Source organism: Gallinula chloropus, assembly GCF_964237585.1.
Source record: "Gallinula chloropus genome assembly, chromosome: 1".
NCBI classification, from domain to species: domain Eukaryota; kingdom Metazoa; phylum Chordata; class Aves; order Gruiformes; family Rallidae; genus Gallinula; species Gallinula chloropus.
The window spans coordinates 1,007,439-1,020,094 of record NC_140085.1 but is presented as its reverse complement, the minus strand read 5'-3'; the positions used below and the strand labels follow the sequence as shown (position 1 = coordinate 1,020,094).

The following is a 12,656-nucleotide window of genomic DNA, read 5'->3' as shown; positions in this document are numbered from 1 at the left end:
GGAGCTGGGGGTGCTGAGCCTGGAGAAGAGGAGGCTGAGGAGAGACCTTCTCCCCACCTGCCCTGCCCTGCCAGGAGGGTGCAGAGAGGTGGGCGATGGTCTCTGCAGCCAGGGGCCAGGAGCTGGGCCAAGGGGCAATGGGCTCAAGCTGCCCCAGGGCAGGGTCAGCTCAGCTGGGAGGGCAAAGTTCTTCCCTGGCAGAGTTGTGGGGCTGTGGCACAGGCTGCCCAGGGAGGGGCTGAGTCCCCAGCCCTGGGGGTGTTGAACAGAGGGGAGATGAGGTGCTCAGGGAGCTGGGGCAGCACAGGATGGGAACGGATGGACCCGATGCCCCATCCCACCTCACTGACTCTTCTCCTCCTCTCTCCTTCCACAGACACGAGTGGGGAGAACATCGCTGAGTCCCTCGTGGCCGAAGGGCTGGCGTCCCGCCGGGAGGGGATCCGAGCCAACAAGTAGGTACCCTGCACTGCTCCAGCCAGCCCCTCCTGCGGTTACTGATCCTGCTGCAGAGCTGGTGGGTTCTTCTCCAGCTGCTGCTCCAGGCCAGGGGGATGCTCAGGGGGCTGGAGCAGCTCCCCTATGGAGAGAGGCTGAGGGAGCTGGGCTGGGTCAGCCTGGAGAAGAGAAGGCTGTGGGGGGACCTCACTGCACCTTCCAGTCCCTGAAGGGACCCCAGGAACAGGAGGGGAATGGGCTTGTTAAAGGGCAGAGACTGGCAGGACAAGGGGGCTGGAGTGAAGCTGGAGGAGGGAAGGGGGAGATGAGATATTGGGGGGAAGTTCTTTGCAGAGAGAGTGGTGAGGGGCTGGAACAGGCTGCCCAGAGAGGGGGTGGGTGCCCCATCCCTGGGGGTGTTGAAGGCCAGGTTGGCTGGGGCCCTGGGCAACCTTGTGTAGCTCCAGGCCTGGAGGTTGGTGTCCCTGCCTGTGGCAGGGGGGTTGGAGCTCTGTGATCCTTGGGGTCCCTTCCAACCCATCCCAGTCTGGGATTCTATGATCTGGCACTGTGCCCCATTGTTTTTAGGGTGAGGGGTGCCAAGGGGTTGTGCAGCAGGAGCTGGGCACCTCCTTACCCTGTGGAGCATCTTCTGAAGCTCTTGGCAGCTGGAAAACACATCAAGGGGCTTTAATTCCCCCTGGAGAGGTGGATCTGGGGTGGAGGGGTGGAGGTCCTGCCCCTCATCCTGCACTCAGGTGGGCAGAGGACACTTGGCTGTGCTGTGATGTACCAGCATCCCCGTGCTGGGCACCAGCTGCCCTGTTCCAGGGGTGCAGGTTGTTTCTGTGGCACAGCTATAAATACCAGTGGGATGCTATTTCCATCCCTGGGCTGGCAGCCTGCCCGTGGAGCTTCCTAAAGCTGTTCCCAGCACACTTGGCTGCTCTCCACCCAGTGTTGTTGTCAGCACAGCCTGTGAACAGGTACGCTGAGCCCAGGGCGTGCAGGGGTTACCCAGCACCTGGGTGTGATGGTGTGGGAGCCCTGGGTGCTGCTGGGTGCTGCCTGGCATCACAGTCCCTATCCCCAGCTCGTGGGGGATGTGCTCTGTGCTGGTGGGATCCAGGAACCCTTGGTAGGGATCACAGGATCCCCAGGCTGGAAAAGCCCTTTGAGATGATGGAGTCCAACCAATCACACCCTGTGCTGCCCCAGCTCCCTGAGCACCTCATCTCCCCTCTGTTCAACACCCCCAGGGCTGGGGACTCAGCCCCCTCCCTGGGCAGCCTGTGCCACAGCCCCACAACTCTGCCAGGGAAGAACTTTGCCCTCCCAGCTGAGCTGACCCTGCCCTGGGGCAGCTTGAGCCCATTGCCCCTTGGCCCAGCTCCTGGCCCCTGGCTGCAGAGACCATCACCCACCTCTCTGCACCCTCCTGGCAGGGCAGGGGAGGTGGGGAGAAGGGCTCCCCTCAGCGTCCTCTTCTCCAGGCTCAACACCCCCAGCTCCCTCAGCTGCTCCTCAGAGGATTTGCCCTCCAGCCCCTTCCCCAGCCTGGTTGCCCTTCTCTGCACTCGCTCCAGGACCCCCATGTCCTTCTGGTGCTGAGGAGCCCAGAACTGGACCCAGCACTCCAGCTGCAGCCTCCCCAGTGCCCAGCCCAGGGGCACAATCCCCTCCCCAGCCCTCCTGGCCACGCTGGCTCTGACACAAGCCAGGCTGCCCTTGGCCTTCCTGGCCCCCTGGGCACACTGCTGGCTCCTGCTCAGGCTGAGCTCACCCAACACCCCCAGGTCCTTCTCCCAGCAGCTCTCCAGCTGCTCTGCCCCAGCCTGGAGCTCTGCCAGGGGGTCGGTGGCTCTGGTTCGGTGTGGGGCAGGGATGCTGGTGAGAGCCACCGTGCCCTTGCTGGAGGAGCCATGGCAGCCTCTGGTCCTGCCAGAGCACAAGGAGCTGCTCCTGGTCCAGCCACAGTGGGTTCTCCCCATCGTGGTCCTGTGCCTCCTGCACTGAGGTGGGATGGAGGAGGAAAACCCTCCTCTGCTTGTGCCAGGGGGGAGCCAGGCAGCCCCACAGGGACCTTCTGGTGGCTCTGGGGCTCTACTGCTCCACTCCATCAGCCTCCCACTGAGCCCAGTGTTCCCAGTGTAGCCTGGTCATCCTGACCCCTGCCATGCCAGTGTGGTGATGGGGTGTGTGGCAACCCTGGCTGGGTGATGGGGCTGGTGCATCCCAGTGCACACCCCCAGGGATGGGGCACCCACCCCCTCTCTGGGCAGCCCCTTCCAGCCCCTCACCACTCTCTCTGCAAAAAACTTCCCCCTGATATCTCCTCTCCCCCTTCCCTCCTCCAGCTTCACTCCATCCCCTTTGTCCTGCCAGTCTCTGCCCTTTAACAAGGGATTAAATACCCCCTGGAGCACTCCCTGCTCCGTGCTTGCTCCCCTAATTAAAGGGCTGTATTAATTAACTGGGTGCACGAGGTGACTCAGCCACTTGTGGGGTGAAGTTGGGGTTCTCCAGGTGGCAGCTCTGCCCTGTTAAACCCCAGGCAGCACCGTGCTCCTTCTAACAAGCCAGGCCCATGCCTGGCAGGGAGCTGGGGTTCGGTTTGGCACGTACCTGGCTTTGCCATCCCCCCCTCTCCCCAAGGTATTTGGTGGGGTCAGGATTTGGTGCTGCTCACCTGGGTGGTGATGTGAGGAGTGGGGGGTCACTAAAGAGGCTGGAAAAGCTCTGCAAAGGATGGGTGTGGGGGTGGCTGTTCCTTCCTGCTGAAGCATCCTGGCTCAGGGTGCAACCTGCCCAGCCTCCCCCCATCTCACCCCATCCCTCCAGCCCTGAGCAGAGCCGGCTGGCAGAGCTGGAGGAGCAAGCCAAGAGTGCCAAGAAGGGGATGTGGAGCGAGGGGACGGGCTCCCACACCATCCGGGACCTCAAGTACACCATCGAGAACCCCCGGCACTTCGTGGACTCCATGCACCAGAAACCAGTCAATGGTAAGCTGGGACCAGCTCTGCCCTTGGGTGCTGGAGCTGCTGCTGGGTGCTGGAGCTGCCCCTGCCCTCCATCCTCCATCCTGCCCGGCTTGGGTACCAGCCTGAGCATCCTCTTGCCGCGGGGAGCTGGCTCTGGCTCCCCAGCTCCCACCAAGCCCCTTGGCAGCAGCACCCACCTCTCCTCTCTTCTCTCCACAGCCATCATAGAGCACGTGAGGGATGGCAGCGTGGTGAGAGCTCTCCTCCTCCCTGATTACTACCTGGTCACTGTCATGCTCTCGGGGATCAAGGTGAGGCCAGGCTGCTGCTGGAGGATGCTCAGCAGCTCCTCCCCATCCCTCTCCCCATTGTGTTTCATCCTGAATCCTCCCTGGTGTCATGGAATCACAGAATCCCAGCCTGGGATCTCCAAGGGTCCCAGAGCTCCAGCCCCCTGCCACAGGCAGGGACACCAACCTCCAGGCCTGGAGCTACACAAGGTTGCCCAGGGCCCCAGCCAACCTGGCCTTGAACACCCCCAGGGATGGGGCACCCACCCCCTCTCTGGGCAGCCCCTTCCAGCCCCTCACCACTCTCTCTGCAAAGAACTTCCCTCCAATATCTCCTCTCCCCCTTCCCTCCTCCAGCTTCACTCCAGCCCCCTTGTCCTGCCAGTCTCTGCCCTTTAACAAGCCCATTCCCCTCCTGTTCCTCTGCTCCCTTCAGGGACTGGAAGGTGCAATGAGGTCCCCCCACAGCCTTCTCTTCTCCAGGCTGACCCAGCCCAGCTCCCTCAGCCTCTCTCCATAGGGGAGCTGCTCCAGCCCCCTGAGCATCTTCATGGCTCCTCTGACCCCTCTCCAACAGCCCCACATCTTCCTTGTCCTGGGGCCCCAGCTCTGGACACAGGACTCCAGCTGAGGTCTCACAGGGCAGAGCAGAGAGGGACAATCCCCTCCCTGTCCCTGCTGCCACCCCTCTTCTGTCCTTGTCCCCTGCTGTGTGGCCCTGTGGATCCAGCATCCCGCTGGATTTGGGATGCTGCTGTAGGGATGGGACTGGCTTTGGCATCACTGGGTACCAGCTCAGTGCTGCCACACACCCTGCAGAGCCCCTCCGGTCCCCAAGGGGCAGCTGCTGGTGCAGGGACCAGGGAGCTCAGCCACCGGTGTGGGGGGATGAGGGTGGCCAGGGTCTCCTGGGGCAGCAGAGCTGGGGACCCTCCTGCCTTGGGTCCCTCTCCTGGGGTCTTTGCTGGAGCACCAGAGCCCTTTTTCTTTCCCACTGGGAGTTGGTCTCCATCACTAGTACGCTCCCAGCAATTTTGGGGGCGAAATGGGGTGGCAGTGGTGGTGTTGGTGACCCCCATCACCAGACCCCCATCACCAGACCCCCATCACTGATACCCATCACTGATCCCCATCATTGATCCCCATCACCAGACCCCCATCACCAGACCCCCATCACCAGATCCCCATCACCAGATCCCCATCACCAGACCCCCATCACTGATCCCCATCACCAGACCCCCATCACCAGACCCCCATCGCAGACCCCCATCACCAGACCCCCATCTCCGACCCCCATCACAGCCCCCCATCACCAGACCCCAATAATCGACCCCCATCACCAGCCCCCCATCACTGATCCCCATCACCAGCCCCCCATCACCAGACCCCCATCGCAGACCCCATCACCAGACCCCCATCACCAGCCCCCCATCGCCAGCCCCCCATCGCCAGCCCCCCATCGCAGCCCCCCATCACAGCCCCCCATCACAGACCCCCATCTCAGACCCCCATCACCAGACCCCCATCTCCGACCCCCATCACAGCCCCCCATCACCAGACCCCAATAATCGACCCCCATCACCAGCCCCCCATCACTGATCCCCATCACCAGACCCCCATCACCAGACCCCCATCACCAGACCCCCATCACCAGACCCCCATCGCAGACCCCCATCGCAGACCCCATCACCAGACCCCCATGACAGACCCCCATCACAGACCCCCATCACCAGACCCCAATAATCGACCCCCATCACCAGACCCCCATCACAGACCCCCATCCCAGACCCCCATCACAGACCCCCATCACCAGACCCCTCCCACCATCACCAGACCCCTCCCACAGACCCCCATCCCAGACCCCCATCCCGGCTCCCAGCAGCCAGAGCACAGAGGCTGCAGCACAGTCCCCCTCCCCAAGACCTTTCCCCCCCCCTTTTGCCACAGCTTTTGGGCCCAGCCCCTGCCCTGACCCCCTGCCCTGGTTCCCCCCTCCTCTCCCCCAGTGCCCCACGTTCAAGAGGGAGGCGGATGCCCCCGAAGTCCCCGAGCCCTTTGCAGCAGAAGCCAAGTTCTTCACGGAGTCCCGGCTGCTCCAGAGGGATGTGCAGATCGTCCTGGAGAGCTGCCACAACCAGAACATCCTGGGCACCATCCTGCACCCGGTAAGAGGGGCTTGGAGGGGGTGCTGGGATGGGAGGGGGTCCCATCAGGCTGCCCACGACCCCCGTTCAGCCCTCCCAGGGGATGTCAAGGTGGTTCCCGGTCCATGTGCTGCTTGGAGCAGCCTGGGAGTTGTGGGCTCTTTGTTAAGGGGGGTGGGACCCCATGGGCCATGGGAGGGAGTTATTGGGGGAGTCACTGGGGGGGGGGCACCCCGTGGGCCATGGGAGCAGCCCACCAGGACCACAGACCCCCGTGGCTATCGCTGAGGTGGCCTCTGGAAGCCACTGGATGTTGGGGGTCTGTTTGGGGGGGATGCTGGGGGGATGCTGGGGGCCTGTGCTGGGGGATGCTGGGGGGCTGAGCTGGGGGGATGCTGGGGGTCTGGGGAGGGATGCTGGAGGGCTGAGCTGGGGGGATGCTGAGGGGCTGTTTGGGGGGATGCTGGAGGGCTGAGCTGGGGGGATGCTGAGGGGCTGAGTGGGGGGATGCTGGGGGGCTGAGCTGGAGAGATGCTGGGGGGCTGTTTGGGGGGATGCTGGGGGGCTGAGCTGGGGGATGCTGGGGGACTGTTTGGGGGGATGCTGGGGGACTGAGCTGGAGAGATGCTGGGGGCTGAGCTGGGGGATGCTGGGGGGCTGAGCTGGGGGATGCTGGAGGGCTGAGCTGGGGGGATGCTGGGGGGCTGAGCTGGGGGGATGCTGGGGGACTGTTTGGGGGGATGCTGAGGGACTGTTTCGGGGGGATGCTGGGGGACTGTTTGGGGGGATGCTGGGGGGATGCTGGGAGCCGTTCGGGGGGATGCTGGAGGGCTGAGCTGGGGGGCTGAGCTGGGGGCATGCTGGGGGGCTGTTTGGGGGGGATGCTGGGGGGCTGAGCTGGGGGATGCTGGGAGACTGTTTGGGGGGACGCTGGAGGGCTGAACAGGGGGATGCTGTGGAGCTGAGCGGGGGGGATGCTGTGGGGCTGTTTGGGGGGATGCTGAGGGGCTGTTTGGGGGGATGCTGGGGGGCTGTTTGGGGGGATGCTGAGGGGCTGTTTGGGGGGATGCTGGAGGGCTGAGCTGGGGGGATGCTGAGGGGCTGTTTGGGGAGGGATGCTGGAGGGCTGAGCAGGGGGGATGCTGAGGGGCTGAGTGGGGGAATGCTGGGGGTCTGGGGAGGGATGCTGGAGGGCTGAGCTGGGGGGATGCTGAGGGGCTGTTTGGGGGGATGCTGTGGGGCTGAGCAGGGGGGATGCTGAAGGGCTGAGTAGGGGGATGCTGGGGGGCTGTTTGGGGAGGGATGATTGGGGTCTGTTTTGGGGGGGATGCTGGGGGCTGAGCGTGAGGGATGCTGGGGGCCTGAGCAGGGACGATACTGGGGTGCTGAGCAGGGGGGATGCTGGGGGACTGTTTGGGGAGGGATGCTGGGGGGCTGAGCGGGGGGACGCTGGGGAACTGAGCTGGGGGGATGCTGGGGGTCTGTTTGTGGGGATGCTGGAGGGCTGAGCAGGGAGGGATGCTGCAGGGCTATTTTGGGGTGGGATGCTGGGGGGCTGAGCAGGGCGGGTGAGATCCCCCATCACCAGGGAGCAGTGTTGGGGTGGGGGGGCTGTGAGCTCTCCTCCCCACGCCCCCCGTGGCTGAGCGTTGCCCCCACGCCCACAGAACGGGAACATCACGGAGCTGTTGCTGAAGGAGGGCTTTGCCCGCTGCGTCGACTGGTCCATCGCCGTCTACACCCGCGGCGCCGACAAGCTGCGCGCGGCTGAGAGGTGCGTCCCGCGCCGGCGGGGGTGGGGGGCTCAGAGCTGCACCCCCCGGGCATCCCCAGTGACTCCAGCCCCCTCCCCACGTGGGGTACCCCTGCCCGGCACAGTGGTCTGTATGGGGTACCCCTGCCCGGCACGGTGGTCTATATGGGGGACCCCTGCCCCAGCATGATGCTCCATATAGGGTACCCCTGCCCGGCACGGTGGTCTGTATGGGGTCCCCCTGCCCCAGTATGGTGGTCTGTATGGGGTCCCCCTGCCCCAGTATGGTGGTCAGTATGGGGGACCCCTGCCTGGCACATTGGTGCATCCCACGCCGGCGGGGGTGGGGGGCTCAGAGCTGCACCCCCTGAGCATCCCCAGTGACTGCAGCCCCCTCCCCACATGGGGTACCCCTGCCCAACACGGTGGTCGGTATGGGGGACCCCTCCCCAGCACGGTGGTCCATATGGGGGACACCTGCCCGGCACGGTGGTGCATCCCACACCGGCGGGGATGGGTGGGCTCAGAGCGGCACCCCCCGAGCATCCCCAGTGACTCCAGCCCCCTCCTCAAGTGGGGTACCCCTGCCCAGCGTGGTGGTCTGTATGGGCTACCCCTGCCCAGCACGGTGGTTAGTATGGGGTACCCCTCCCTGGCACGGTGGTCTGTATGGGGTACCCCTGCCCCAGCACGATGCTCCATATAGGGTACCCCTGCCCGGCATGGTGGTCTGTATGGGGTACCCCTCCCCAGCATGGTGGTCTGTATGGGGGACCCCTGCCTGGCACGGTGGTGCATCCCACACCAGCAGGGATGGGTGGGCTCTGAGCTGCACCCCCCGGGCATCCCCAGTGACTCCAGCCCCCTCCCCACGTGGGGTACCCCTGCCCAACACGGTGGTCTGTATGTGGTACCCCTGCCGGGCACATTGGTGCATCCTACACTGGCGGGGGTGGGGGGCTCAGAGCTGCAACCCCCGAGCATCCCCAGTGACTCCAGCCCCCTCCCCACATGGGGTACCCCTGCCCAACACGGTGGTCAGTATGGGGTACCCCTGCCTGGCACGGTGGTGTGTCCCATGCCGGCGGGGGTGGGGGGCTCAGAGCTGCACCCCCCTGAGCATCCCCAGTGACCCCAGCCCCCTCCCCACATGGGGTACCCCTGCCCAACACGGTGGTCAGTATGGGGTACCCCTGCCCAGCACGGTGGAGTGTCCCACACCAGCGGGGATGGGGGGGGCTCAGAGCTGCACCCCCCGAGCATCCCCAGTGACTCCAGCCCCCTCCCCACATGGGGTACCCCTGCCTGGCACAGTGGTCTGTATGGGGGACCCCTGCCCCGTCACGGTGCTCCATATGGGGTACCCCTGGCCGGAAAGGTGGTCTATATGGGGTACCCCTGCCCCAGCATGATGCTCCATATAGGGTACCCCTGCCCAGCACGGTGGTCTGTATGGGGTCCCCCTGCCCCAGCATTGGTGGTCCATATGGGATACCCCTGCCTGGCACAGTGGTCAGTATGGGGGACCCCTGCCCAGCATGGTGGTGTGTCCCACACCAGCGGGGATGGGTGGGCTCTGAACTGCACCCCCCGAGCATCCCCAGTGACTCCAGCTCCTTCCCCACATGGGGTACCCCTGCCTGGCACAGTGGTCTGTATGGGGTACCCCTGCCCGGCACAATGGTCAGTATGGGGGACCCCTGCCGGGCACATTGGTGCATCCTACGCCAGTGGGGGTGGGGGGCTCAGAGCTGCAACCCCCAAGCATCCCCAGTGACTCCAGCTCCCTCCACACATGGAGTACCCCTCCCCAGCACAGTGGTCTGTATGGGGGACCCCTCCCCAGCACAGTGGTGTGTATGAGATACCCCTGCCCTGGCACGGTGGTCCATATGGGGTACCCCTGCCCGGCACGGTGGTGCATCCCACACCGGCAGGGATGGGGGGGCTCAGACCTGCACCCCCTGAGTATCCCCAGTGACTCCAGCCACCTCCCCACATGGGGTACCCCTGCCCAACACGGTGGTCGGTATGGGGTAACCCTGCCCAGCATGGTGGTCCGTATGGGGTCCCCGTGCCCGGCACAGTGGTGCATATGGGGTCCCCCTGCCCCAGCACAGAGCTCTGTATGGGGTACCCCTGCCCGGCACGGTGGTCGGTATGGGGTACCCCTCCCCAGCATGGTGCTTCATATGGGGTACCCCTGCCCGGCACGGTGGTGCATCCCACACCAGCGAGGATGGGGGGGCTCAGAGCTGCACCCCCTGAGCATCCCCAGTGACTCCAGCCCCCTCCCCACATGGGGTACCCCTGCCCAGCACGGTGGTCTGTATGTGGTACCCCTGCATGGCACAGTGGTGTGTATGAGATACCCCTGCCCTGGCACAGTGCTCTATATGGGGTACCCCTGCCCAGCATTGGTGGTCCATATGGGATACCCCTGCCTGGCACGGTGGTCGGTATGGGGTACCCCTCCCCGGCACGGTGGTCCATATGGGGTACCCCTGCCTGACACGGTGATGCATCCCACACCGGCAGGGATGGGGATGCTCTGAGCTGCAACCCCCGAGCATCCCCAGTGACTTCAGCCCCCTCCCCACATGGGGTACCCCTGCCCAGCACGGTGGTCTGTATGGGGTACCCCTGCCCAGCATTGGAGGTCCATATGGGGTACCCCTGCCTGGCACGGTGGTGCATCCCACACCAGTGGGGATGAGGGGGCTCTGAACTGCACCCCCCAAGCATCCCCAGTGACTCCAGCTCCCTCCTCAAGTGGGGTACCCCTGCCCAACATGGTGGTCTGTATGGGGGACCCCTGCATGGCACGGTGGTGTGTCCCACGCTGGCGGGGGTGGGGGGCTCAGAGCTGCACCCCCCGGGCATCCCCAGTGACTCCAGCTCCCTCCCCACGTGGGGTACCCCTGCCAGCACGGTGGTTGGTATGGGGTACCCCTCCCCAGCACAGTGGTCTGTATGGGGTCCCCCTGCCCGGCACGGTGGTCCATATGGGGTACCCCTGCCCCAGCACAGAGCTCTGTGTGGGGTACCCCTGCCCCAGCACAGTGGTCTGTATGGGGTCCCCCTGCCCAGCAAGGTGCTTAGTATGGGGTCCCCCTCCCCAGCACGGTGCTCTGTGTGGGGTCCCCCTGCCCAGCACGGTGGTCTGTATGGGGTCCCCCTGCCCAGCACGGTGGTCCATATGGGGTCCCCCTGCCTGGAGTGATGCCTGTGTCCCCCCCACACCCTACCAGGTTCGCCAAGGAGCGCAAGCTGAGGATCTGGAGGGATTATGTGGCCCCCACTGCAAACCTGGATCAGAAGGACAAGCAGTTTGTGGCCAAGGTGAGCGGTGGGAGGGATGCTGGGATGCCCAGTGGGAGGGATGCTGGGATGCCCAGTGGGAGGGATGCTGGGATGTCCAGTGGGAGGGATGCTGGGATGCCTGTGGGAGGGATGCTGGGATGCCCAGTGGGATGGCTGGTGGGAGGGATGCTGGGATGCCCAGTGGGAGGGATGCTGGGATGCCCAGTGGGATGCCTGTGGGAGGGATGCTGGGATGCCCAGTGGGATGTCTGGTGGGAGGGATGCTGGGATACCCAGTGGGAGGGATGCTGGGATGCCCAGTGGGATGCCCAGTGGGAGGGATGCTGGGATGCCTGGTGGGATGTCCAGTGGGAGGGATGCTGGGATGCCCAGTGAGATGCCCAGTGGGATGCCCAGCCCCCCTCCCCACCCTCAGATAGAGCCCAGAGGGGTTCCCATCAGCTACATCCCCACCATTGAGCGTGGCACACGGCTGCCCAGGCACATCCCAGGCAGGGCTGGGGTGGGCAGAGGTGAAGGGAGGGGAAGGAAGAGCCCTGGGTGAAGGGGGACAGGCTGGGGGGGGGGGGGGGGGGCTGGGGGGGCTCCAGGGGGCTCAGGGCCTGGCTCCAGACGGTGGGATGCTGTGGAGATGCTCTTGTCTGGCCTGATGGCTGTTGGGGCTCCACAGAGTTCCCCTCTGCCCTCTCCCCTTTCCCCTCTGCCCTCTCCTCTTTCTATCTCCCCCTTTCCCTCTCCCCTTTCCCTCTCCCCTTTCCCTCTCCCCTTTCCCTCTCCCCTCTCCCTCTTCCCCTCTCCCTCTCCCCTCTCCCTCTCCCCTCTCCCTCTCCCCTCTCCCTCTCCCCTCTCCCTCTCCCCTCTCCCTCTCCCTCTCCCCCTTTCCCTTCTCCCCTTTCCCCCTTCCCCTCTCCCCCTTCCCTCTCCCCTTTCCCCTCTCCCCCTTCCCCCTCTCCCCCTTCCCCCTCTCCCCCTTCCCCCTCTCCCCCTTCCCCCTCTCCCCCTTCCCCTCTTCTATCTCCCTCTCCCCCTTCCCCTCTCCCCCTTTCCCCTCTCCCCCTTTCCCCTCTCCCCCTTTCCCCTCTCCCCCTTTCCCCTCTCTCCCTTTCCCCTCTCCCCCTTTCCCCTCTCCCCCTTTCCCCTCTCTCCCTTTCCCCTCTCCCCCTTTCCCCTCTCCCCCTTTCCCCTCTCCCCCTTTCCCCTCTCCCCCTTTCCCCTCTCCCCCTTTCCCCTCTCCCCCTTTCCCCTCTCCCCCTTTCCCCTCTCCTCCTTTCCCCTCTCCCCTTTCCCCTCTCCCCTTTCCCCCTCTCCCCCTTTCCCCTCTCCCCCTTTCCCCTCTCCTCCTTTCCCCTCTCCCCCTTTCCCCTCTCCCCCTTTCCCCTCTCCCCCTTTCCCCTCTCCCCCTTTCCCCTCTCCCCCTTTCCCCTCTCCCCCTTTCCCCTCTCCCCCTTTCCCTCTCCCCCGCGCCGGAGCAGGGCTGGGGGGGCTGTGGCAGGCCCGGGGGTGCAGTCAGTACTTTTTGGGGGGTTCAGCCCACTAGATGGTGCTGCCGGCTCGTCTGGCACCGCGGCCGGGGCTTCCTCTGGCTCCGGCTGGGAAAGGAGCATCCCCCCTCCCTGTCCCCAGCCCCATCATCCCCCCTCCCCATACCCATCATCCCCCCTCCCCATCCCCAGCATCCCCCCTCCCCATACCCATCATCCCCCCTCCCCATCCCCAGCATCCCCCC

The 12,656-nt window shown here is 65.2% G+C and overlaps 1 protein-coding gene across 1 annotated transcript in view; it reads left to right on the top strand.

Annotated features, from left to right (window-relative positions):
- The window catches only part of SND1 (staphylococcal nuclease and tudor domain containing 1), a gene marked incomplete at its 3' end in the record, with an annotated part of 86,381 nt that overhangs the window by 15,812 nt on the left and 57,913 nt on the right, over nucleotides 1-12,656 (top strand). The window contains exons 4-9 of the mRNA XM_084263974.1: nucleotides 377-455; nucleotides 3,280-3,440; nucleotides 3,639-3,730; nucleotides 5,716-5,874; nucleotides 7,521-7,627; nucleotides 10,858-10,948. Of these exons, the coding sequence (XP_084120100.1) occupies nucleotides 377-455; nucleotides 3,280-3,440; nucleotides 3,639-3,730; nucleotides 5,716-5,874; nucleotides 7,521-7,627; nucleotides 10,858-10,948 (689 nt within the window). The remainder of the gene's footprint in view (nucleotides 1-376; nucleotides 456-3,279; nucleotides 3,441-3,638; nucleotides 3,731-5,715; nucleotides 5,875-7,520; nucleotides 7,628-10,857; nucleotides 10,949-12,656) is intronic.